This window comes from Chlorocebus sabaeus, chromosome 6 (assembly GCF_047675955.1).
Source record: "Chlorocebus sabaeus isolate Y175 chromosome 6, mChlSab1.0.hap1, whole genome shotgun sequence".
Taxonomy (NCBI): Eukaryota; Metazoa; Chordata; class Mammalia; order Primates; family Cercopithecidae; genus Chlorocebus; species Chlorocebus sabaeus.
This window is the reverse complement of record NC_132909.1, coordinates 1824091-1852009: the sequence shown is the minus strand read 5'-3', so window position 1 is coordinate 1852009 and position 27919 is coordinate 1824091. Positions and strand designations below refer to the sequence as shown.

The 27919-nt window shown below is 41.6% G+C and overlaps 1 protein-coding gene across 1 annotated transcript; it reads left to right on the top strand.

Annotated features, from left to right (window-relative positions):
• The first annotated feature begins 589 nt into the window (after positions 1 to 589).
• On the top strand, positions 590 to 16621 carry ZNF470 (zinc finger protein 470). Its single transcript, XM_007998266.3, has 6 exons — positions 590 to 1138; positions 1863 to 1988; positions 3701 to 3792; positions 7803 to 7929; positions 8048 to 8143; positions 10077 to 16621. Exons 3-6 carry the CDS (start codon positions 3733 to 3735, stop codon positions 11945 to 11947), a joined length of 2154 nt encoding a protein of 717 aa, XP_007996457.3. The 5' UTR covers positions 590 to 1138; positions 1863 to 1988; positions 3701 to 3732; the 3' UTR covers positions 11948 to 16621.
• Positions 16622 to 27919: the final 11298 nt, after the last annotated feature.

Sequence of the window (27919 nt, the reverse complement as noted above, 5' to 3'; positions counted from 1 at the left end):
GTAACCAGCAGACATGAAATAAAACAAGTTCCACACGCGCACCATCAGAAAGTCACAAGCGTGCAAAGCAGACAAATCCAAATCTCTTCACTTTTGTATCCCGTAGGCCCCGCACGCGCCCCAAGCCCCGCCTTATCATGGTTTTCTCTCCTGAGGTAGCCGCTACGCCTTACCCACTGCGTTTCAGTGCTGTCCCACTGCTCCTGCACACCCCACGCCTGCGACCATACCCACCACAGACCGGCGCTCCTGCGAGCTGGAAGTCAGTTCCCTGTGCCCTGAGTCTGGCAGCTGCATCTGAACACTCGGAGCCTGGCGATGGCTTCCAGAAACCCCTGCGCCTTGATTCGCTTCAGTGAAGCGGCCTGTACTTCGGCAACCCAGAGTCCGGGCTGAGAGGGCTCCTAATCCAACCAGGAGGACCAGGAGAGGCCCAAAAAAGGGCACAGGACAGTAACCGCCAGGGTTTGAGAGCAGCCCCTCCTTGCAAAGCCGGAGCCCGCTTCCGGAACGCTGCCTCGGTTCGGGACTACACTTCCCAGGGGCCATTGCGGCGGAGGACGCGCCTACTTCCGGAGAGGACCCGAAGCCGGGCAACCGCGCGCCCTGTCGGGTGCTGAGGGGAAGGCGGGCCCAGGCGGGGCGGCGGGCGAGGCTGGACCGGGGCGCGGCGAGGGCGGTGTCCCGGCTCCTGCGTGGGCGGCAGGCGTGAGAGTGCGCGTGTGGCCTGGTGGCTGTGAGTGCCCATAAGTGGTGAGCGTGTGGTGCGGCGCTGAGCGGGGCGAGCGCGCGCGGGGATGGCGGCCCAGTGTGTGACTGCCCGGTGCGTGGCCTCGAATCTGCGCCTGCGTGCACGTCCCGGCGGCGTGCGGAAGGCGGTGTGTGTTGGAATGAGTGAAGCACTTTAACCGGCCTAGAGCAGGAAACCTGGCTCGAGGAGGCTTACCCCGCCCTCCCCTGTATCGACTGCGTAGAGCCCAGTGTGGGCAAAGCCCTAGACCCTGGGGAAGGTGCCCGGGCGGGGTGGCCTCGGCTGAAGCGTTTCCTGTCGGCCCTATCTGGAGGGGGCAGAGCTTAGGACACGGCCCCATGTCCACAGGACAGCGAGGAGCGAAGACCATGGGAACAGAGTACACAGGTGAGAGTGACAGATGACGGATGCAGCTGCAGGAGTGGACATTGAGGTTTTGGGTGCTGTCCTTTGGGGTTCAGGTACTGGAGGAGGATGTCTCCCGTTTCTAAGGCTAGTGAACCCGGAAGTCCAACGATTTGGAAGGTCACCTTGGGTCAGAGTGGAGCTGGGTTTAGTTAGGGAGGGACCTTGACTTGGCCAGAGACACCTAACCAGATACCTGACTCAGGTCCTTGGGATATCACTAGGGGCCCAGGGGAGAGAACACTACCCGTTATATTATCCATTATAGCATTACCTCTGGGTGCTCTGCTGCTCTTCAAGGGAGAGCTCAGCATTTAGATTTTTACCCGTCAGAGCCTTGTCCCATCTATCACTGTAGGATGGGACTTGGGAAGAAGGCGAGATTCACAGTTTCACCTAGGAATGCCGAGGCATTCCAGCCTTTCTGTGGGTTAATCACATTCTGGTCAATTATGGAAGATATCCCCATTCCTTGGGCTTCTCTCCCTCCCCTCTGGCCTCCCACTCCAATAAAGAGAAAGGGGTAAGAAGGGCTATTTTTGGCCATATTGTTTTTTGCTTGTTTAGCTTCCTGCATGCAATAGTAATAGCTAATGTTTAATAGGTGTTTATAAAGTGCCAGACACAGTTCTAAGACCTTTTGGGAGCATCAACACCAAACTTCACAACATTATGAAGTAGGAACTACCTTACCTCTTTTTTACAGATGAAGACATTGAATCATAGAGAGGATAAGTAATCACTAGTAAGTGGAAGAACCGGGATTCAGATCCAGAACAAGCTGACTCCAGAGTCACTGGCTGTCATGTAGTCTCCTCAACTACTGTCTCAGGTAGGTTTCTTACCCACGTTTGACAGTTGAAGAAACTGACTCTGAAAGGGTTAAATAGCTAAAGCGTTCATATCTCGGAACCTCTACTGAGCAGGTTTGGGGTTTTCTTCTTAAAAACTTTATGACTGTGGGCCAGGCATGGTGGCTCATGCCTGTAATCCCAGCACTTTGGGAGGCCAAGGCCAGTGGATCACGAGGTCCGGAGATTGAGACCATCCTGGCTAACACGGTGAAACCCTGTCTCTACTAAAAATATAAAAAATTAGCCGGGTGTGGTGGCAGGCGCCTGTAGTCCCAGCTACTCAAGAGGCTGAGGCAGGAGAATGGTGTGAACCTGGGGGGCAGAGCTTGCAGTGAGCGGAGATCACGCCACTGCACTCCAGCCTGGGCGACAGAGTGAGACTCTGTCTCAAAAAAAAAAAAAAACTTTGTGACTCTTAAGTTCTTAGGTCAAATGGAAATGATAGTACTCTGTATCTTACAGTACTGTCATAAGGATTAAATGACCTCATACATGTAAAGCACTTGGTAGAGTCCCTGCCATGTAATGTGTTCATTTTTATCATCATTATGATAATCCTTTGAGAAGGCAGTGGAATTTAGATGAAAGAAACCAGAATTCAGATACTTTATCCTCTTCCTAATTAAGGAAACGTGGCTCAGTGGAGTCAAGGGACTGCTTCAACACTGTAGTTTGTCACAAAACAAAATGAGATCCTGGACCTCGTGAGGGTTTTTTCGTTTAGTTGTCTGCAAGTCACATGGACTCTGTTGTAACAAAAGGAATGCCTCCCTCTGGGAAACGTGGAATTCTCCAAGGAATTTGTCTCATAGAATCTTCACAAATCCTGGCCAGTTGCACAGAGGACATATTTTCTGTTATTTTCTGGTGTCTGAGCAAATAACTTTTGTGATAGAGTTAGCCAGACCTAGGTTAGGGACTGTGTTTCTTTATTTACAAACTCGTGTGACTTGTGAAAAAGACTTGACTTCCCAGAGCTTTCATTTGTAAAATGGTGACAATATACCCTATTCTGATTGAAGATTGTGGAGATTTAAAGAGAGTATTAATATACACAGCACAGACATGGTGGCTCATGCTTGTAATCCTAGCACTGTGGGAAGCCAAGGCAGGAGGACTGCTTGAGGCCAGGAAGTTGACCAGATACCCAACTCCAGGAGGTTGACACCTCCTGGCCTCAAGCAATATAGTGAGCAATTGGGCAATATAGTGAGACCCCCATCGCTATAAAAAGTAAGAAAAAATCTAGCTGGGCATGGTGGCACACGCCTGTAGTCCTAACTACTTAGGAGGCCTAGGCAAGAGGATCACTTGAGCCCAGAGTTTGAAGATACGGTGAGCTATAATCATGTCACTGTACTCCAACCTGGGCAACAGAGTGAGACCCTGTCTTAGAAAAAAAAAAAAGTACACACACATAGAGAACACCTAGTATTAATACATCTGTTGTTAATGAATTGGTGGCTGATGGGAAGAGGGAGTCAAGATATATTATGCTCATCCTGAAAACCCAGAGCAGAGGGGAACCCCAGCTATATATTTCAAGTCTCCCAAAGAGCATCTGGACTGTGGGGTGGGGGAGTTGGAGGGCGGATTGTGAGTGAGGACAGAAGAAACTGAAGGGAAGAAAGCATTTTTAAACTGATTATTAGTGCTGCTTGGTTTCTCACTACTACTTTCTTGTCCCCAGCTCTGCAATGCCAGAGTAAAGCTCTTCTCCAAATGAAGAGCCAGGAAGAGGTAGAGGTGGCAGGAATTAAACTTCGTAAAGCCATGTCCCTGGTGAGTTAGTATTCCCCCTGTCGCCACTAAAATAGTCTTGCTTTTCAGGATTTGGCAATGCTTGTTTTCTTCTGAAAATTTTGTGGTTAAGAGTTCCACCCTGAGGCCTGTTTGCTGTTTCTTCCCTTTCTGAGATGTGATGGGGTTGTGAGTGAGTGATAGACTCACACAGCCCAGTGCCCTCTCAGAGGTTTCTTCTCTTCTTCCTACTCATTGCTTATTTTTCATTCAAGAAATGACCCCGTCTGAGCCCTTATGCTCAGTCTTTTCATAGGCATCTGACAAAGCAGAAGTGCAATCCTCAGAGGAAATTTCCATGCCTAGTTCCTACGTCTCATTTCCATGCCTAGTTCCTACGTCTCAGTCCTGATTCTCAGAGAGGTTATAATCTGTTGGAGAAATGAAAAGGCAGCAAACACTTATGCAGTGTGATAAGTGCTGCAGGCAGAGAGTAGACTCACAGTGGAATACTTGGGAAGGGCCATTAATATAGCCCATATGATATCTTTGGGTGAATTAGAAAAAAAGATGCTTCTTCCTCTCTACTGGTGAAGCTCTGTAACGCCACACAGTATGGCAAGAGGAAGTCTACCATATTTTAGCTCCTTCCTGCCTCCTTGGTGAGGGATCCTTGAGCAGGATATAACCTGCACCATCCTACTCACTACTGAGGGCAGGAAGGGTTGGGGGAACTTCACAGAGGAAGTGATTCCTGAGTTATGCCTTGAAACGGAGGAAGGGCAGGCACAGGTGGAATTGGTGGCATTCTGATCGGAGTATGCAAAGGTTTGTTCTCCCCGTTTGACCATGGAGCCGTAAACATCTTAAAATGCCAAGGAATGTTTTACATCCTTTCTTCTTTCAAGGATGAATACCATAATCTGTTTAGTCAGCCCCTTGATGTTCCATAGGTAAATTGTTGACAATTATCTGCTCTGAATAGAGTGTTGCAGTAATCATTCTTGTAGTTGAATTTTTGCCCTCATCTCTGATTATTTTCTTTAACTAAATTCCTAGTTTTTCATTCCTTGTGGATTAAAGTTTCTCAAACTGACCCTACTCCAGAACATTTTAAATTTTATTATTTTTATGGCCAACAATGGAAGCTTCAGAGCTACAGTTCATGTTCTGATTAAGATAAACTGCTAATCTAGTTTCACCAGCAAATTGCTTATTGTAAGAAAGTATTGAATTTGGTTTACAAACTTAGAAAATTAATATTTTTTTTAATGGAGTAGTTGTTTTTTTTTTTTTTTTTTTGAGATAGAGTCTCACCCTGTTGCCCAGGCCAGAGTGCAGTGGTGCAATCTTGGCTCACTGCAACCTCTGCCTCCCAGGTTCAAGTGATTCTCCTGCCTCAGCCTCCCAAATAGCTGGGAATTCAGGCATGTGCCACCACGCCTGGCTAATTTTTTTTTTTCTTTTTTTAGTAGAGATGGGGTTTCACCATGTTGGCCAGGCTAGTCTCAAACTCCTGACCTCAAGTGATCTGCCAGCTTTGGCCTCCCAAAGTTCTGGTATTACAGGTGTGAGCCACTGTGCCTGGCCAAATTTTTTTTTTATAATAGGCATAACAACTTATGGCCAGAGCATGACATCTTTTCTTAAGTATAATGCCACAAAACATACACTACCAAGGTAACTTGTTTCTTAGAGCATTTAGACATTTTAAACAAAAACATTCATGTCAGTTGCCAGAGGAAAATATTTTAAGAGTGGCGGAATTTGTCATAAAGGTTAAGATGAACTATGCACACTCCACTCTTTTTCCCACTGAAAGTTGCTATAAAACCAGGACAGCATGCCTGTAACAGCAATCTGAGGTCTCTGTAAAGTTAGTAGCAAGCAGGCTGGCCACAGTGACTCACACCTGTAATCCCAGCACTTTGGGAGGCTGAGGCAGGTGAACTACCTGAGGCCAGGAGTTCAAGACCAGCCTGGCCAACATGGTAAAATCCTGTCTCTACAAAAAAAAAAAATAATAATAAATAGCCAGGTGTGGTGGTGCATTTCGGTAATCCCAGCTATTCGAGAGACTGAGGCATGAGAATACACTTGAATGTGGGAGGCAGAGGTTGCCATGAGCCAAGATTGTACCACCGCACTCCAGCCTGGGCAATAGAACAAGGCTCTGTCTCAAAAAAAAAAAAAAAAAAAAAAAAAAAGGTAGTAGCAGTCAGATTGGGGAAAAAGCCCCAGATTTGAAGTACCACCAGACCATAGTGCATTTCCCTTCAAGAGACCAAAACCTGCAAGTGAGTAATGGTGTGGACAGAAAGAGCTGCAGGAGAAGCCTTCTAGTCGATAATCAAACTGCTGAAAACTAAAGACAAAAAGTCTAAAAAACCAGCCGCTGAAAAATGATGAAGAACTATCAACCTAGAATACTATGTCCAGAGAAATAGCCCTTAGGAATGCAGATAAAATAGTTATTCGTAGGAAAGAAAACTAAGAACATTCATTGCCAGAATTCTACAAGAATCACTAAAGGAAGTTCTTCAGATAGAAATTATGCCTGAAGGGGACTTGGAGCATCAGGGTGAAGGAAGTGCAACAGAAATGGGAAATATTGTTTGTAAATACAATAGACTGTTCTCTTGAGTTTATAAAAATATCTTCAATGGTTAAAAGCAAAGCTAATAGCTTAACTAAACAGAACAGTATTTTAATATAGGTAATCTAGATTCAAAGACCATGTCTAAACTAGTGTAGCATACTACAGTTAGGTAAAATAAGATGTAAGAACTATTACTGAAATACTAAATGAAATGTTTCACCTGTTCTTCTTGGCCTCCTCTTCTTCCTTCTCTTTGTTTTTTCCCTTCTGTCTGTCTTCATCCTTATCATAGGCAACAATTCTCAAGCAATTACATCATGCCAGGCACTTTAGACCTGTTTCTTCATTTAATTTTCACAATGCTGCCGTGAAGCAAGTACTATATTTCCATTTTTCAGATGGGAAAACTGAGGCACAGGGAAGTTAAACTTGGCCAACCTCACCCAGCTAGTCAGTACTAGAGACCAAATTCATTGGAGTAATCTGACCTTTTTTCTGAGTTATTCAAAACTGGTATTTATTTAAAAGTCTGATGTTGATATAAGTGAAGTCATGAAATAAATTGAAAATCTGCCAGTAACAGTCCGGTGGATCACCTTGTGGGTTGGTTAGGAAATGGAGCTCATGTAACAAAATACAAGTTGCTTGATATGTGCTCACATCACATTATTTCTCCTGATAATTTCCGATTAGATTATCCAAAAACAACTTTTGGGCATGTTGGCTCAGGCCTATAATCCAAACTCTTTGGAAGGCTGAGGTGGGAGGATTGTGACAGGCCAGGAGTTTGAGATCAGCCTGGGCAATATAGTGAGACCCTGTCTCTACAAAATAAAGAAATAAATAAAAAAGGAAAACAAAAAACAATTTTGCAAATGTGTTCTTCTCTCCTAATACAAATATATTTTTATGTCAGAAGAAAAGACTATGGCTAGGTGTGGTTTTTTTTCTTTCATTTCTTAGGCATACCTCTTAACATCTCAAGAACACTAAGATTTCTTAGAAAATATTGTGGAGATTGAAATCATGTTCATCAGGGCAGCATCCTTCCTTGCAAGTTTTTCTCACAGTTCCAGAGCTCTTTAGTTTCTCCATGTAGAGAAGTGATTTAGCTCCTAACATGAATAGCATTGCATTAGCACTTGATTATATCCTGTTTTGAATGTAGTCAGCATTTTTTAATGGTAATGTATTCTCACCACCTAGAATTGCAAATGTTTGAAGAGCAAGGAGTATCTCATTTTTTTCTTTTTACTAATATGTACAGCATTACAGCATAACTAGGCAGAAAAGTTGTCCAATAACTTACCTGACCTGGATCATTTAGACCCTTAGTGCAGTTACTTATACATAGTGTTTTTAATCCCAAAGTGAGAACAGCATAACCCTTTACCCTAGAGCGACATTGGAATATGAACACTGAGTGAGCAAGATTATGTTTGTGTCATTTTAGGGTTCAGTGACTTTTACAGATGTGGCCATAGACTTTTCCCAAGATGAATGGGAGTGGCTGAATCTTGGTCAGAGAAGTTTGTACAAGAAGGTGATGTTAGAAAACTACAGGAACCTAGTTTCAGTGGGTAAGAGTATCTTCCTCCTTTTGCCTCCCCATGACTCAGTAGTCTTTTATGCCATTATCAGAATTTCCCACAGTCTTCCACAGCATAGGCAATTTTTATATGTTTTTTTTACATGCAGGTCTTTGCCTTTGTAAACCAGATGTGATCTCCTTACTGGAGCAAGAGAAAGACCCTTGGGTGATAAAAGAAGAGATGACCAGAGGCCTGTGCCCAGGTAAGTGCAGGATACCTAGAGATAAAGGAACTGTTCTCAACACGTTCTTCTCTCTGAAATTTGTTGGAAAACACCTCTCAAACTCCCTCCCAAACTGAAACTTGTCTTCTAATACTAGTTTTTGAATGGTTATTCTCTTCCCTACTGGTGTAACATACCTCCTTTACCTTTACTGATTTCTTATGCATACCAGGGTCTATTTCTGAGCTCTTGTTTTACTGATGTTTACCTAATTCTACTCAAGCACCATATTGTTGTCATCATCCCTGACTTCAGACTTTTCTAAATCCTTTAGACAAGCTGATGTTTAGTTTTTGGAACTGGTTTAAATATTTTCCTTTCTTTAAAAGGTGAGTTTATTGAGTTAACATGCATTATAACTATTTTCTTCTCTTTGCCTTTTTCTCTTTTGTATTTCTTTTGTTATTTATTCTTGTTTTGTTGTTTGTTAGGTCTGTTTTTTCTCACTCTCTTCTTTATACCACCCCACCCTTTGAATTAGAAAAGTTTTTAGTTCCGTAAGTTGTTACCTTTATGTCTTTATATATTTAAGATCATTTAGAATTTTTCTGCTTGATATTCCAGACATTATCTTCCGATACCCTTACAAAAGATGAATAAATTAGCTAATGAATATTACTTTCTTTCCCTGTGTACATCATTTCCCCACTTATATTGTGCTCACTGGGATTTTTGACCCAGGGTATTTTATTCAATTTTTTTAAATTGCCTTGCTTTGTAGCTGTTTTACTGATTTAGGATAAGAGACAACAGAAATATATTGCAAGAAAATGAACCTCAAATGAGATGGTCCTGGTTTAATCTGTGGCCTGAAGCATAGACTTTTCCTGCTTTCAGTTCTTCATTTTATTTTATTTTATTTTATTTTATTTTATTTTACTTTTTAAAATTAGAGACAGGACCTTGCTATGTTACCCAAGCTGGTGTTGAACTTTTGGGCTCAAGCAGTACTCCCACCTCAGCTTCTTGAGTAGCTAGGACTACAGGAATGCACTACCACACCTGGCCCTACTTCTCAGCTCTTACAGTTTCAAGAAGAGGATTGTGGGTTACTTGTGGTCCTAACTATGTACATTAATAAATAAGAAATAATGAAAATCAGTAAACATCCAATTCACAATATTAGAAAAAGAACAAAATGAATTTAAGGAAAACCCAGATAAGTTATATGTAGTGATTTATACTTCTGCAAATAAAAGTAGGGATAAATGAATTAGAAACAGTAGTGCTACTGAAAATTATAAATAAAGTTTTGTATATACTTCCTTAGAAAACCAATACAGTATATAAACTGTAAGGACAAATGAGAGGAAACACAAAAACAAAATAATTATAAATAACCACACATGCATAAGAACTTAAAAGAATCATATGAATCTATTTTCCTCAACTCTCCATAAATAATTTGAAAAAATAGATGATATTCTAGGAGAATGTAATAATATAGGTTACCATCAAAGAAATGTAGAATATTGTATAGGAACTTCCTCCCCCAGGAAAAGAAGCCACATCCCCAAATGTTCTTTAAGGAAAAATATCACCAATGTTGTTTCAATTGTTCTGGGATAGAGAATAAAAAGGAGAGCTTAAAACATTTTCATTTATGAATACAGCATATCCTATGATACCAAAATCTACAAAAATAGCACCAAAAAGGGAAATTAGAGGCAAACCTCAATTATCAATATTGGTTCAAAATCTTGAAAGGTCATATTGAAATAGTATACCATGACCAATGAGGATTTATCATAGCAGTGCAAGGATGGTTGTATCACCTAATCTTATATAAGAACCATAAAAACATGTACCTCTGCTTGTGGATTTCAATAACTATGTGATTCACATTTTCATTTTTGAAGTTTCCATTCTAGCATTTAATAAAGGAGACATTCGCTTTCTTAATATCTTTCAGACTTGGAGTGTGTGTGGGTGACCAAGTCATTATCTTTAAACCAGGATGTTTATGAAGAAAAATTACCCCCGGCAATAATAATGGAAAGACTTACAAGCTATGACCTTGAATGTTCAACATTAGGGAAAAACTGTAAACATGAAGACTTGTTTGAAAGGGAGCTTGTAAACCAGAAGACACATTTTAGGCAAGAGACCATCACTCATGTAGATACTCTTACTGAAAAAAGAGACCACTGTAACAAGTCTGGGACAGTTTTTCATGTGAATACATTATCTTATATAAAACAGATTTTTCCCATGGAAGAGAGAATGTTTAATTTTCATACAGATAAGAAAAGCTTAAAAACACATTCAGTTGTGAAAAAACACAAGCAAGACTGTGGAGAAAATAAACTTTTAAAATGTAATGACTGTGAGAAAATATTCAGCAAAATCTCAACCCTTACTCTTCACCAAAGAATTCATACAGGAGAGAAACCCTATGAATGTATTCAATGTGGAAAGGCCTTTAGCCAGAGTGCACACCTTGCTCAACATCAGAGAATACATACAGGAGAAAAACCTTTTGAATGTACTGAATGTGGGAAAGCCTTCAGCCAGAATGCTCATCTTGTTCAACATCAGAGAGTTCATACTGGTGAGAAACCTTATCAGTGTAAGCAGTGTAATAAAGCATTCAGCCAGCTTGCACACCTTGCTCAACATCAGAGGGTCCATACTGGAGAGAAACCCTATGAATGTATTGAATGTGGGAAGGCTTTTAGTGATTGTTCATCCCTAGCTCATCATCGAAGGATTCACACTGGGAAAAGACCCTATGAATGTATTGACTGTGGAAAAGCTTTCAGGCAAAATGCTTCTCTTATACGTCATCGGCGATATTATCATACTGGAGAGAAACCATTTGACTGTATTGATTGTGGGAAGGCTTTCACTGATCACATAGGACTTATTCAGCATAAGAGAATTCATACTGGAGAGAGACCTTACAAATGTAATGTGTGTGGGAAAGCTTTTAGCCATGGCTCATCTCTGACAGTACATCAGAGAATTCATACAGGAGAGAAACCTTATGAATGCAATACCTGTGAGAAAGCCTTCAGCCATCGTGGGTCTCTTACTCTTCATCAGAGAGTTCATACTGGAGAAAAACCCTATGAATGTAAAGAATGTGGGAAAGCTTTCCGGCAGAGCACGCATCTTGCTCATCATCAGAGGATTCATACTGGAGAGAAACCTTATGAATGTAAGGAATGCAGCAAAACCTTCAGCCAGAATGCACACCTTGCACAACATCAGAAAATACACACTGGGGAGAAACCTTATGAATGTAAGGAATGTGGTAAGGCCTTCAGTCAGATTGCACATCTTGTTCAGCACCAGAGAGTTCATACTGGTGAGAAGCCTTATGAATGTATTGAATGTGGGAAGGCCTTTAGTGATGGCTCATATCTTGTTCAACATCAGAGACTCCACACTGGCAAAAGACCATATGAATGTCTTGAATGTGGGAAGGCATTCAGACAGAGGGCATCCCTGATTTGTCATCAGAGATGTCATACTGGTGAGAAGCCTTATGAATGTAACGTTTGTGGGAAAGCCTTTAGCCATCGTAAATCCCTTACTCTACATCAGAGAATTCATACAGGAGAGAAACCTTATGAGTGTAAGGAATGTAGCAAAGCCTTCAGCCAGGTTGCCCATCTTACTCTCCATAAGAGAATTCATACTGGAGAAAGGCCCTATGAGTGTAAAGAATGTGGAAAAGCGTTCAGGCAGAGTGTACATCTTGCTCATCATCAGCGAATTCATACTGGAGAGTCATCAGTTATTCTCTCCTCTGCCCTCCCATACCACCAAGTCCTGTAGATTCAATCTTGTAAATGCTTCTGGAATCCATCTGCTTTTTTCCAGCACATGTTCCATCATCATAGTCCAAGACGCAACCATCTCATCTGGATTTCTGCAGTAGCATAACTGTTGCCCCTTTTGCTCCTATCAAATACATGTTTAACACTGTAGGCAGCCTAACCTTTTAAAAATAAAAATACATATTTACTTTTCCATTGAAAATCCTTGATTTGGAAAATATATTAATCCATTTCAAGGGTTTAGCACACACTGGCATATAGTTATTGCTAAATAAATGCTAGCCATTAAGGTAAGGTTTCCTTTCAAACTGTCATACTAAGCAGCAAGCAAACCAAACCAGTATGTCAAGACTAAGATTTTAGAGCAGACAGAAGACTCTAGTCTGATAGGAAAGATGAACAAACTCAGAACTGAAAGATGTATGGTACACAAGGTAACATGGTGGCTTATCACTCCCTCTGTGGCATTGTTGAGCAACTCTCACTTGACCTGACACTGAGAAGACAGAATCAGTCAATTAGAACAAAAGCTTTTAGCTGGGCACAGTGGCTCATGCCTGTAGTCCCAGCACTTTGGGAGGCTGAGGCAGGCAGGCAGGTTGCTTGAGCTCAGGAGTTCAAGACCAACCTGAGCAACATGGTGAAACCCTATCTCTACAAAAAATACAGAAATTAGCCAGGCATGGTGGTGCACACCTGTAGTCATAGCTACTCAGGAGGCCGAGGCAGGAGGATTGCTTGAGCCCAGGAGGTAGAGGTTGCTGTGAGTCATGATCACACCACTGCAATTCCAGCTGGGCAGCAGAGCCAGGCACTGTCTCAAGGAAAAACAAAAGAAGAACAAAAGCATTTGGTAGAATGTAGGACTAACCAGGGTGGTTAGCATTAAACTAAAAGTAACAAGCCAAAAAAACTTGAGTAGATTAATAGCCATGAAACAAACTGAAAGTGTAATTCAATACTTTCACCTTTATAAAAGTACCACAGACAATTCCTGTGGTAAAATTATTCTAGCATAAAATAAAATGCAGTAAGACCTTTCATCTTTTTCCATGAGATTGACAAGACATGCCAAAACATAAAAATAGGTACACTGCAATTAGTTTCTGAATGTAGATATTACAACTTAAACTTATTTTTAAAATATTTAAAAATAGGAAGGCTAGACATGCCTCTGTATAGAAAGGCTGATAAAAATATTTCTTCCTAAATTAAATTTGTAAGTTCATTGATATTCCAATAAAAATTTTCATATATTTTTTAGTTGAGAAGCTGATTCTGATCATCTGTAGAATTTTGATTTTAACAAGGAATGTAGTTTACACTGGGAATGTAGTACTAATACTAACTGAACATTTGCTAATGTGTCACATACTGTTTTAGGTGCTGGGGGATACAATAAGGTACAAAATGGACAAAAATACATGCTCTTAAAGATCTAGTAGAACAGAAAAAATTAAATGTATGCTATGTGATAAATACATGATATGTGCCATAAAGAGAAATGATCTAAAAAAGAAGCTAGGGAGTGCTGGATCAGGCACCTTACTGTCCCCAGAACATGTGGGTATTAGAGGATGAGGGAAGAACTAGAGGTAACTGTGAGACACAAAAGGCATAATGAAAATAGTCATGATAGTCTGAAGGCCGATACTGTTTATGATGCTTTGAGTGTTGGAGGAAGGGAGGACTAATGGTTTCACAGAGATCATGGCTGTTATCTTCACTCATGTAAATGTTGATTTAGAAGCTGGTGGAAGGGTATTTTTTGAGTGACAGCTTTATTGAGACAAAGCAATTGTGGAGAAGAACAACCATACCCTCTCTCTATCCGTCAGCAGAAGTGAAGAGGGAGCCCCAAAGCTCCACTTAAAGTGTGCAACTTACGGCTTTTAGTTCATTCACAGGATTGTGCAGCCATCACCGTCAGTTTTAGAACATTTTCATATCCTCAAAGAGGAATCCCTTGTCCTTTTGTAGTTACGTTCATCCCTGGAAGAGTACTTTTTTTTTGTTTTTGTTTTAAACTGAAGCACCCAGAGCTCTTGGGTTCCCTTTTAACTGCTTTCTGTGGCAGTATAGAGGGCTATGTGAGGGAAGGTCTTACCCAGAGTACATGACTGCTAGAAAATGGAGCTTGGGGCTCCCTCTTTGCTTCTGCTGATAGAAATATAACAGCTAGGGGATGGGTAGCCTCACCAGAGAATGTGGAGTTTCAGACTCCCCTTATATATAATAAAAAGGATTTTTCATTGTAGTGGGGAAAAAGTGGTTGGATTAAATGGCATTGGGAAACTTAGCTCACTGGAAAAACAGATCTGTACGTTTCACACTAATGAAGGCCTGAGAGATTAAAGGTCTAAATGTAAAATTAAAGTACATGAAAAACAGAATAATATTTCTGTACCCTTGGTTTGAAATAGACTAAGCACTAATGCATAACCCCAAAGCTGATACTAGGCTTTCATATGGTGGAAAACGTCATAGTTAATAGGTAAATGAGAGACTGAACATGAAGTATTTGCAACAGATATAACAAAGGACTGTAATTCATGATATTCAAAGTACTATTACAAACCAATAATAATCTGCAACGTAGAGAAATGGACAAAGCTAATGGCCAGTTCACAAAAGATGAAATAAAAGCAGTTAATGAAAATTATCCAATATCACTAGAAATCAAGGAAATGCAAATTAAAGTGATTATTTAACTACTTTTCCCCCAAAAGTCTGATTAATCGAGTGATAACATTCGGTATTGGTGAATGTGTGGAAACAAGGGCATTCTATTGTTGATTATATATCTATTGCCTTATGTATATACCCTTTTAATTAATATTCCTTGGAAACCAAAATATACAAAGGTAGATAAATGTATTAGTGGCAAAAAAATTAATGGTAAACTATTATAATTACCTAAGTGTCCATCAGGGTAATGAATAAATTAATTATGGTATATATCCATTCAATAGGAATTACGCAGCTGTTGAAAAAAATACCAATTTGTATAGTCATTGAAAGATAGCTGTGCTATACTAAATGAAAAATTGCAGACCTGTATTGTAGTATAGACCCACAATTGTACTATCGAAAATAAAAATCAAAATACATATTATAGTAGACATCTGTTTTTCTCTGCCCAGTTTCCCTTGCCTCCTCCTTTTGGCTGCACTATCTCATCTTTTCCTTTTGAGTAACTGGCCATACCCTACCATATGTTTCTGATGGACGTGGCCAATAAAATCGTCTCTGAATTTCAAAAGGCATTTGGATCTGTGTCATCCAATGGCAACTCCCTAAAAGCTTGATGCAGTTATTCTTTTGATTGGTCCTGGAACCACCCTGGTTTTTGTACTTTCTAAGTCTGTGATTGCTCGAACTACCCATTATCTTTCTGGCACTCAATTTTTGCCTCCTGCTGGTCAGTTGCTTGCAAGTAAAGAAACAATCATACAGAATTTGGTATGAAAATTGGGGTATAGGCATTAGAATCTTTGGAAAATCAGGTATTGGGAGTTGATTTTTGGATGAGATGGGGCAAATAAGACTTATTTTCTTTTTTCTTTTTTTTTTTTTTGAGACGGAGTCTCGCTCTGTCCTCCAGGCTGGAGTGCAGTGGCGCGATCTCGGCTCACTGCAAACTCCGCCTCCCGGGTTCACGCCATTCTCCTGCCTCAGCCTCCCGAGTAGCTGGGACTACAGGCGCCGCCACCACGCCCGGCTCATTTTTTGTAATTTTTAGTAGAGACGGGGTTTCGCTGTGTTAGCCAGGATGGTCTCGATCTCCTGACCTTGTGATCTGCCCGTCTCGGCCTCCCAAAGAGCTGGGATTACAGGCTTGAGCCACCGCGCCCGGCCAAGACTTATTTTCTAGACTGGAAAGCATCTCATGGTGTGCAATGAGCAAACACCTGATTATTATTCATTATAGTCACCTGGGATGAATAGAGGTCTAGGGTTCTGGATAGTGATAATTTAAAGAGGATGGAGAACGCTGAATCCAAAAGTTATGTGTAATACTGGTATCTCACTGAATAACTTAAAGTTTAGCTCTTGAATTTCTAGCATTAAGGCAAAAAAATTAAACTAAGGGATTTTGTATATTGTTGAAAGCTGTCTTACATTGTTTAAAGTCATAGGGTTAAGATGGCTCACAACCAAATTAGAGACTATTTTTATGCATTGTTAAAGTGGAATGCTGATTAAATTTTATACTTTATTCACAAGAGTCACTGTGAATTGAATTGTGAATTCAGTTCTGAATTGTGTTCCCATCAGCACCACCAAATGCTGGCCTCTACCACCACCAAATTTACTTGTGAAGTCCTAAACCCCAAAGTGACTGTATTTGGACATAAGGCCTTTAAGAAACTAAGGTTAAGTTAGGCCATAAGAGTGAGGCCCTAATCCCATAGGACTAGCGTCCTTATAAGAGGAAGAGACACCAGAGCTCTGTCTCTCCACATGTGCACAGAGGAAATGCCATGTAAGGACACAACAAGAATGCTGCCATCTGCAAGCCAGGAGGAGAGACCTCACCAGGAACCAGCCCTTTCAGCCCCTTCATCTTTGACTTTTAGTCTCCAGAACTGTGAGAAAATAAATGTTGGTTGTTTAAGCCACCCAGTCTGTGGTATATTGTTATGGCAGCCTGAACTGATTAATGCAATTACCATATAATTTATTGTCCAAACTGGGACATTTTTGAGAGTGAAAGGGATAGCTAACTGCACAGGGCACTTAGCAACAGGTGTTCATATCCTCAGCAAAGCAGGATATATGGTCATACTTCTTTTGTAACAGAATATTGAATAGAAAAATATATAGCTCTACTATTGGAAAGGTGATATTGGAGATGATCCAAAGGGTTGGAACATACTGAACTTCTAGATTCGTGTGATATACCACCTATTAACATCTGTTTGCATAGGTACATATGGCTGCCCTAAAGAGACAGCTAACAATTCATCTTATTCCCCCATTCCATTGTTGCTCACATGAAATAACAAAGTAAATTTAACATGACCATAAAATTAAATGCAAAATCAGGCTGAGCACAGTGGCTCATGCCTGTAATCCTAGCAGTTTGGGAGGCCCAGGCAGGAGGATAATTTGAGACCAGGAGTTTGAGACCAGCCTGGGCAATGTAACATGACCCTATCCCATCTCTTAAAAAAAATTAAAATTTCCAGTCATGGTGGCACCTAGCTACTTGGGAGGCTAAGGTGGGAGGATTGCGTGAGCCCAAGAGTTTGAGCCTGCAGTGAGCCATGATCACAACACTGCAATCCAGCCTAGATGACAAAGCCAGACCCTAATTGAAAAAATAAATAAAATCATACATACATACAACATTAAAATAGGGCAAAGAGTAACTGTATCTTAGAAGAATTTTCAGCAGTTAGTTTACTAGTGTAGATTAAGAAAAATCTGGGGCATTGTGGAAGTGAAATTTGAGGAGGCTGAATATATTGACAAAGTGGCTTGAGTAGCCTGCCATGGTTCTAAGAATTTGTTGAACTCATCTATGTACCAAATGCTGGCCTCTAATAAATTACGTTGTAAGGCCAGAAATTTCTCAACATAATGTAAAGGATGTTGTTCAGACTTCAAAAGGCAGGAATGCTGGATTGGTTCTTGTGTTGCAACATCAGGTCTCCTGACAAGGGTCTGGAAGCCCATACATTCATTCTTCCCATGAGAAAAACACAATTTGTCTTACGGATTTTAAAACCATTATACTGCCTCTCTGGCAGGTCAAGAATTCTATGTAGAGAGATTGTAATTGAAGGAGCGTCTCTGATCAAAAGACGAATTGAAATGGGAATGACACCAAACTGCCCCGCCAGGTGAGCCTCCTCTGGGAGTAATGTGACTTCAGAGAGAGCCTTTAACTCAACATGGCCCGAGGGTCCTTGGGAAGGTTGTTTGGGGCCTTGGGGAGGCTTTTTGGGGTTCCTGGAGGCAGAAGCTATGAACAATTTAAAAATAAGATTTAAAAAATTCTACCTACAATAGCATCAAAAGGAGTTAAATACTTAGGAATCAACAAAAGTAGAAAAGTTAGATTCTGAAAACTATAAAATATTATTGAAATAAAATCCCATATTTATACATTGGAAGTCTTAATATTATTAAGATGGCAATGCTTCCCAACATTATCTACATGTTCAGTGCAATCTCATTTCCTTTTTGTGGAAATTGATGAGCTGATCCTAAAATTCATATGGAAGCACAAGGGACACAGAATAGCCAAAACATATTTAAAAAGCAAAACAAAGGGACTCACACTTACCAGTTTTAAACCAAAACTGTAGTAACCAAGACTATGCAGTACTGGCGTAAGGATAGTTATAGAGATGAATGGAATAGAAATTAAGGTCCAGAAATAAACCCATACATCTATGTTCAATTGATTTTCAAGAAGGATGTCAAAACAATTTAATGTGGGATAAGAAGAGTCGTTTTGGCCAGGCGCGATGACTCACGCCTGCAATCCTAACACTTTGGGAGGCCGAGGCAGGTGGATTGCCTGAGCTCAGGAGTTCAAGACCAGCCTGGGGAACGTGGTGAAACCCAGTCTCTACTAAAAATACAAAAAATTAGGCGGGTGTGGTAGCGTGCACCTGTAATCCCAGCTACTCGGGAAGCTGAGACAGGAGAATTGCTTGAACTCAGGAGGCAAATGTTGTGGTGAGCCGAGATTGCACAATTGCACTCCAGTGTGTGTGAGAGAGAGACTCTGTCTCAAAAAAAAAAAAAAAAAAGAAAAGAAAAGTCATTTCAATAAATAATGGTGGGACCACTGGATACCTACCTGCAAAAGAATGAATTTGGGGCCGAGTGCAGTGGCTCATGCCTGTAATCCCAGTACTTTGGGAGATGAATCACGAGGTCAGGAGATCGAAACCATCCTGGCTAACACAGTGAAACCCCATCTCTACTAAAAATACAAAAACTTAGCTGAGTGTGGTGGCACATGCCTGTAATACCAGCTACTCAGGAGGCTGAGGCAGGAGAATGGCATGAACCCAGGAGGTGGAGCATGCAGTGATCCAAGATTGTGCCACTGCACTCCAGCCTGGGCGACAGAGTGAGACTCTGTCTCAAAAAAAAAAAAAAAAAAAAAAAAAAAAAAAATTGGACCCCTACCTCACACTATATATGAAAACGAATGCAAATAGATCAAATATCTAAATGCAGTAACCCAAATTGTAAAACTCTTAGAAGAAACATAGTGGTATATATTCATGACCTTGGATTTGGAAGTAGTTTCAAAGATATAACAGTACAAACAACAAAAGCAAAACAAGTTGGACTATATCAAAATTAAAAACATCTGTGTTTCAAGGCCAGGCATGGTACCTCATGCCTGTAATCCCAGGACTTTGGGAGGCTAAGGTGAGAGGTTCACTTGAGGAAAGGTTTGAGACCAGCCTGGGCAACATAGTGAGACTTCGTCTCTTCAAAAAAAAAAAATAGTAATAATAATAGATGAGATGGTGCGTGCCTGTAATCCCAGCTACTCGAGGCTAAGGTGAGAAGATTGCTTGAGCCTGGGAGATGGAGGCTTCAGTGAGCTGTGATTGCACTACCACACATCAGCCTAGGTGACAGAGCAAGACACTGTCTCAAAAACAAACAAAAAATCTATGCTTCAAAAGACACCATCAAGAAAGTGAAACAGTAAGTTCACAAAATGAGAGAAGAGATTTGCAAATTGTTTATCTGTAAAGGACATGAATCCAGAATTACAACTTAACCATAACAACACAACCCAATTAAAAATAGGCTTGAATAGACATTTATCCAAAGAAAATATGTGAATGAAAAACAAGTATATGAAAAGATGCTCAATCATTAGCCATTAGGGAAATGTGTATCAAAACCACAATGATCTGCCCCCCCGGAAGGGCCAGACAGGGGAAGGAATGCTGGGGTGGGGTTTTGTCGTCCTGGTGATGGATAACCTCATCTCTGTAGGTGACAGAGCTTTCCCAGTGTTCTCACTCTCCAGTGACAGCTGGAAATGTGGTGTTTTGCTTTGTGGAAATGAAGGCAGATGAGTCATGAGAAGAATGGGCTAAAAATCCTGTAACGTGTGCACACATATTTATTCCATCTTTGTTTTGTTCTAACAAAACACCTTGCATATAGGAACCAGCCATGTGTTCCTTTGTTCCCACTGAAATAGTTTTTTCTTTCTTAAAAAGAAGTACATACATATTGATCTACTTTAAGCACACACACATTGATCTATACATTCAATGTAATTCAAAAAAAATCATACTAAGATTTTTAATTGACCATTGTAGACTGATTCTGTTACCACAACTGGACTCTTTGAGTTCTTTGGCTCTCATGTAAGTAGAAATTAACATCAAGCCAAACAGAAATTTTCTCAGGCAAGGTTTAAGAGGCTTGAAGCTCAAGCTATGGAAAGTCACTTCTGCATTTTTGGGTATCTTTTCAGCAGCACCCCATTCTGGTACCAATTTACTGTATTAGTCTGTTTTCATGCTGCTGATAAAGACATACCCAAGACTGGGGAGAAAAAGAGGTTTAGTTAGACTTACAGTACCACATGGCTGAGGAGACCTCAGAATCACGGTGGGAGGTGAAAGGCACTTCTTACATGGCAACGGCAAGAGAAAATGTGAAAGAAGCAAAAGCGGAACCCCTGATAAACCCATCAGTTCACGTGAGACCTATTCCCTATCACGAGAATAGCATGGGAAAGACCAGCCCCCATGATTCAGTTACCTGCCCCTGGGTCCCTCCCACAACATGTGGGAATTCTGGGAGACACAATTCAAGCTGAGTTTTGGAAGGTACACAGTCAAACCATATAACTGTCCTTTGGGAAACATAAAAGTTAGGTTGCCAACTTTATAGCACTTTCCAGTTTAAATTGTAGGAGGACACGTTCCCATTTCTTACTAAAGGGAAGTCTTGGCAATGACTGAACAATGGCTCTGTCTATTTACCCCAGAAGGACAAACCTTGACTTTTACAGGAAGCTGGACAGGAGGTGACACAGGAGCCACCTGATAAGTTGAAAGAATCGACATTTCTAGATCACAGTAGCAAAAATTCCCACCACCCACCCAATGTGACCTTCACACTGACATATTTGTTTTGTTCCTTGTATCCAAGGAGCCTGGAACTCAGAATGCATGTGCCTCATGGAATATTAAGGAACAGTCTTCGTAAGGGCAGTAAGGGCTGCTGTTCTTGTGACTAAACACTATTAATACAGTGCACAAACGGGGACAGTCTGAGTTACACACAATTTAGAATAACTCAAATTGATCCCTCAGTTTTTAGTTAATAGCATATTGGTGTTTTAAATAAAGTATTTTCAGAAGAGGAAAAAGGGCTTTAATTAAATCTGAGTAATTTTAAAGGAAATATATGATCAAAAAACAGTAAAAGTGTGCCTCAAAATAGACATAAATGGCTTAAATGAATGTTAAAACTATAAAAATCAAAATAATTTAGAATGCACATACTAATTTGAAAACAGGTAAAACAGATATAAGGGTTTTATTTGTGGAGGGAGAGTCTATCAAGTTCATTATGTGAACTTCTGAGTTGTAACTCTTTATTTTTATAATCTACTCTCTGACTATTTCCTTCTTTGGGGAACAATGATTTAGATATCCTGAAAATGCCACAGCAGTAAGTTGAACAAGAAGAACAGGAGCTTTAAGAACAAGATTCAAGGTGAAATAACACAAGTTTTGAATATTTTATAAATAGCTAAAGGCATAAAAAGTTGCCAATTATCTCAGACTTCCAGAAAGTGAATAAAAACCCTAGAATCTTAATTGAAAAGAAGAAAAAAGAAGAAAGAGATAGAGAATGCATGTTGAGAGTGGAGACAGGAAAGTACCAGCTGGACTCTCACCTTGGGCTCTTGGTCCTGAGGATGAGTTACAGGTTCAGCCTAGGCACTGGCTGCACCCCTTGAAATAGTTTGGGTATTTGTCCCTGCCCAAAATCTCATGTTAGATTGTAACCGCCAGTGCTGGAGATGGGGCCTGGTGGGAGGTGTTTGGATCATGGGGCAGGTCCCTCATGGCATGGTGCTGTCTTCTCGATAATGAGTGAGTTCTTGTGAGATTAGGTCATTTAAAAATGTGGGGCACATTTCACCCATTCTCTCTTGCTTATGTGTTTTTGCCATGTGATGTGCGGCTCCCCTTTCACCTTTTGCCATGATTGTAAGCCTCCCCCAGAAGTCAAGCAAATGCCAATGCTGTGTTTCTTGTACAGCCTGCAGAACTATGAGCCAATTAAACCTCTTTTCCTTATAAAGTACTCAGTCTGAGGTATTTCTTTATAGTAATGCAAGAATGGCCTAATACAATCCTCAAGGACCTCATCTCTGAGAGGTCACACAATTCTTAAATCAGAGGGACAGTTCGTTGCTGAATCCAGGAAGACAGGCCCCAGGTCCAGGTTTTGGAAAGAGTCCTGGGGGCAGTAAAAGGTCTATTCGCCTGGTGGGGAATATCTGGGGGGCATCGCTGAGGAGGAGGTCCACCCTCTAAGCAGGTGAGGACCAGCAGCCAGAGCTCCCACCAGCCCACAAGGGCAAGGAGGGAGGCCACCTTGGGCAAAGGAGATGAGGGAAAAGGAGGTGAGGCTGCTGAGTGAAGGCTGCAGTCCTGTCCTCTGCCTTACCCACAAAACCCAGAGGTCAGCCTCCAGCCCCTCACGCTCCACAGAGAGGCCTTCGGAGGCTTGATGGGAACCCATTGAGTACTGAGCTGCAGGGCCCAGGAGAGTTGACAGCCACCCCCAAGTCACCACCACCTGCTGCCCTGGTAGGGGCCCTGGCTCCTGCCTCCAGGAACCCCTAACAAGCCTCCTCAAGGCCCCCAACAACCTGCCCAAGGACTCTCGGGAAGTGCTGAGTTAAAGGCTCTCTGAGGTCACGCTAGTCCCAGAGGAGGCTCACCTGGCAGGGGAGGTTGGTGCCATGGTCTGGAAGCTCTGGGTTGAGGATGAGCATTGGAGTTGTGGGGGTCCAGGGAGGCCAGGCAAGCCCCCATTCAGGAGGAGGTAGAGACCGAACCCCCCTTACAGACCCAGGAAACAAAGACCACCATCCTCATCCTTGGGTGTCCAAATTCCGGGATCTCTGGAGCATGGACATTCAGCTGCTGGCTCAGAGGCGGGAGAGAGGGGCAGAGACCAGGACTCAGAGAGGACTTCAGGGGATCCCCCGAGACTGCCCCCTTTTCAAATCTGAGCCTGCTCCTTCCCGCTCACTGAGAGAGGTGAGAGGGTCCCATTCCAGCTAAGCTCGTGGAGTGAGGGACCCACACTCCATCACTTGTGCCCTCCCTAGATCCAATTCTGTACCTGGCACATGCACTGACAGCCCTTTAATTCAATGACATTATCTGACAGTAGGTCCTCTCTCTACCTGAACGTAGTACTTTTCTGTATCCCCCGTCTGGGCATCTCATGCTCAGGGAGCAGTTATAGGTCTGGGGGTACCCCAGGGAGGCAAATGGGCTCTTGGTCTCCTCCTAAATTTTGTGGGGAGGGTCATTTGTGGCCACTGAATCATTCAAATAAAAATGGTTCTCATCATGGACTCGGCACCCCTGAGCTGGAAAAACATCAGACAGGACATTCTCGGGGTAGGTAGAGGCACAGGGCACCAGGACACACAGGCCCTCCTGCTCCACACTGAACTCCTTCACTCACAGCTGGAATCGTGGATCCTGAGCCAGGCACTCTGGAAGAAACATCTGGGGAGGAATAGCTGTGGTTGGTTCCAAAGAACCAACAACCCCTCCCTCTTGTTCCTCCCTTGGGATCACTCACACTCCCCGCACCGCCCCACACACATAAAGCAGAGTCACAGCAGCAGCTCAGTGGCATCTCTGTGCTGGAGAACCAGGCCCGCCCCCATACTGTCCAGTTCCACTTTTGGGGAAGAAAGAGGAGAAGCCCCACTGGAAGCCACTGGGAAAGGTCAGGATGTCGATTGAACCCAGAAGGGAAATTTCAGATCCACAGACCTTGGAAATCAAAGAAGATCTAAATCAACTGAGAGAGATTCCATGTTCATGGGTAGGATGACTTGGTGTTGTTCAGATGTCCGTTCTTCCTCACTAATCTATAGACTCAACCAATCCCAATCAAAATCCCAGCAAGTTATTTTGTGGATATTGAGAAAGTGATTATAAAGTTTATATGAAAAGGCAAAAACACTCAGAATAGCCAATACAATACTAGAGAAAAAGAACAGAGTTGGAGAGCAGATACTACTCGACTTCAAGACAGAGCTATTGTAATCAAGACAGTGTAGTATTGCCTAAAGAATAGAGATGGAGCAATGGAACAGAAGAGAGATCCCAGAAATAGAACCACATGAATGTAGTCAGCTGATCTTTGTCAAAGAAGCAAAGGCAACTTAATGGGGAAAGAATAGTCTTTTCAACAAACGGTGCTGGAACACTGGGATGTCCACATGGAAAAAACAGACACAGACATTTTTCACAAAATTAACTTAAAATGGATCATAGACTTAAATGTAAAAAAGCAAAATTATAAAACTCCTAGAAAGTAACAGGAGACAATCTAGGTGACCTTTGGTTTGGCAATAAGTGTTTAACACAAGATTGAAAAGCACAATCCATGAAAGAATAAAAGTTATAAGTTGTTCGTTAAAATTAAAAACTACTCTGTGGGCTGGGCGCAGTAGTCCCAGAAGGGAGGGAGGCCAAGGTAGGCAGATCACCTGAGGCCAGGAGTTCAAGACCAGCATGGCCAACATGGTGAAACCCTGTATCTACTAAAAATATAAAAAATTAGCTGGGGATGGTAGCAGGCGCCTATAATCCCAGCTACTCGGGAGGCTGAGGTGAAAGAATTGCTTGAACCTGGGAGGTGGAGGTTGTAGTGAGCTGAGATCGTGCCACTGCACTTCAGCCTAAGCAACAGAGGGAGACTCTGTCTCAAAACAAAACAAAACAAAAAAACTTCTCTGTGAAAAAATACTGTTAGATTTAAAAGACAAACCACCATTGGGAGGACATATTTTCAAAACACATAGCTGCTAAAGGACTTACATACAAAATATACAAAGAATTCATAAAACTCAACAGTTAAGAAAACAATGCACTTGAAAAATGGGCAAAAGATCTACCAAAAACCAGCAAAGAGGATATACAGATGGTAAATAAGCATGGAAAAAGATCCTTACCATCATATTACCATTGTATGTCATTAGGGAATTGCAAATTCAAGCATGAGATATGAGATATGACTACACACCTATTAGAATGACTAAAATCCAAAAACAACTTTCAAAACCAAATGGTGGTGAGGTTGTGGACAGCAGTTCTCATTCATTGCTGGTGGGAATGCACTTTGGGAAACAGTCTGGTGATTTCTTACAAAGCTAAACATACTCTTGCCATATGATCTAGCAGTCACACTCCTGGGTATCTGGCTAGGATCTGGAAAAACTGCATATCTCAAATTGCTGCCAGGAATGTAAAATGGTACAGCCACTCCGGAAAACAGTTTGACAGTTTGTTAAGAAAAAAAACTAAATATACTATATGACCTAGTAATTACATTCCTGAGCATTTATCCCAGAGAAATGAAGACTTATGTTCACACAAAATCCTGTAATAAGAAAACAACAGTGGGAAGAGGCAGCTTACTGATTGGAAGGAAATATTTGCAAACCATATATCTGATAAGGGGTTAATATTCAAAATACATAAGGAACTCCTTCAACTCAATTACACTAAAAAACAAATAACGCGATTTAAAAATGGGCAAAGGACTTAAGTAGACATTTTCCCAAAGAATACATATAGATGGCCAACAGGCATATAAAATGGTGTTCAACATCACTGATTATCAGGGAAATGTAAATCAAAACCACAGTGAGATATTACTTCACCCCAGTTACAATGGCTATTCTCAAAAAAACAAAGGTAACGTGTTACTGAGGCTGTGGAGAAATTGGAACCATTTACTGTTGGTGGGAATGCAAAGTAGTGATGCTTTTTGGAAAACAGTTTGGAGGTTCCTCAAGAAAGTAAAAGTAGAGCCACCATATATTCCTGCAATCCCCATTTGGGTATATGACCAAGGAACTGAAAGTAAGATCTCAAGAAGATCTCAAGGAGGTTGCAATGAATAGTGCACTTTCATGTTTATTACAGCATTATTTACAATAGCTAAGAGATGAAGACCATGTATATTGACAGATGGACAGATTAAAAAAAAGTCACACACGCACGCACACGCACACACACACACAATGGCATATTTTTAAGCCCTAGAAAAGGAAATCCTGTTACATGCTACAACATGGATAAACTTTGAGTGCATTATGCTAAGTAAAAGAAGCCAGTCACAGGACAAATACTTTATGATTCCACTTATATGTGGAATCTAAAATAGTCAAACTCATAGAAACATGCTGAGACCAGCTCGGTCAGGGATACCCTAACCCAGTGGCACTAGAGGAATTAAAGACACACACACAGAAATATACAGGTGTGAAGTGGGAAATCAGGGGTCTCACAGCCTTCAGAGCTGAGAGCCTCGAACAGAGATTTACCCACGTATTTATTAACAGCAAACTGGTCATTAGCATTGTTTCTATACAGATTAACTAGAAGTATCCCTTATGGGAAACGAAGGGATGGGCTGAATTAAAGGAATAGGTTGGGCTAGTTAACTGCAGCAGGAGCATGTCCTTAAGGCACAGATCCTTCATGCTATTGTTTGTGGCTTAAGAATACCTTTAAGCGGTTTTCTGCCCTGGGTGGGCCAGGTGTTCCTTACCCTCATTCCTGTAAACCCACAACCTTCTAGTGTGGGTGTTAGGGCCATTATGAACATGTTACAGTGCTGCAGGGATTTTGTTTATGGTCAGTTTTGGCACCAGTTTGTGGCCAGATTTTGGGGGGCTTGCTCCCAACATGTCCCCCTTCTTTGATTTGCAAATTGATAAAAGCAAAGGCAGCTTTGTCACAATGAGCTACTTCTTGCAGGAGTCAGGATTCACATCTGTAGACTATACAAAGACAAACAACATAGATTAAAAGCACAATCATCGTTGAAATCACAGAACTTCCAAGTGTTTTTATCCATTTTAATGGGTTTACTGGCCGGGCGCGGTGGCTCAAGCCTGTAATCCCAGCACTTTGGGAGGCCGAGGTGGGTGGATCACGAGGTCAGGAGATCGAGACCATCCTGGCTAACACGGTGAAACCCCATCTCTACTAAAAATACAAAAAAAATTAGCCGGGCATGGTGGCAGGCGCCTGTAGTCCCAGCTACTTGGGAGGCTGAGGCAGGAGAATGGCGTGAACCCAGGAGGCGGAGCTTGCAGTGAGCCGAGATAGTGCCACTGCACTCCAGCCTTGGTGACAGAGCAAGACTCCGCCTCAAAAAAAAAAAAAAAAAAATGGGTTTACTAGCTGCTAATTTCTCTGCAGCTCCTTTAAGCACTTCAGTTCCTGGCATAAGGTCAGGTGTGCCTGGGATGCTTTAAATATTTGTTCTTTTAATTTTGCTATATCCAAAAACAAGTTTGCAGAGTGTCCTTCTAGATGCTTTTTTATTCTTTCCCAAATTTTGATCCTATTAAGAGCATTTAATAGTTTCCACCAATCCTTATGTTTAGCTCCTACAACGAGCCATGTCATTTGAGATTGAGAAGTCACTATGCCACCATGATTCCAGATAATAGGAACTCTTGCCATACTTCTTATTATTTCTACCATCTGACCATTTTATTCAGATCAGCTGAACATAGTGTGGCCGTGGCATGCAGACCGAGAGGTGCAATTCAAGATAAACATCCCCTTAGGGGACCAATTAATAATGATTCCATAGGAATCGTTGTGCAGCACTTCTGTCTGTTCTGCAATGCAATCTTCCTAAACAAGTATGTTCGTTTTTTCTAACTGGGTCCAAT

Excerpts from the sequence above, each read along its gene's own strand:
- ZNF470 (XM_007998266.3), top strand. The coding sequence starts at position 3,733 with ATGAAGAGCCAGGAAGAGGTAGAGGTGGCAGGAATTAAACTTCGTAAA. Across the intron at positions 7,930-8,047 it reads CAGGAACCTAGTTTCAGTGG|GTCTTTGCCTTTGTAAACCA; the intron begins GTAAGAGTATCT and ends TTTTACATGCAG. Across the intron at positions 8,144-10,076 it reads GACCAGAGGCCTGTGCCCAG|ACTTGGAGTGTGTGTGGGTG; the intron begins GTAAGTGCAGGA and ends AATATCTTTCAG.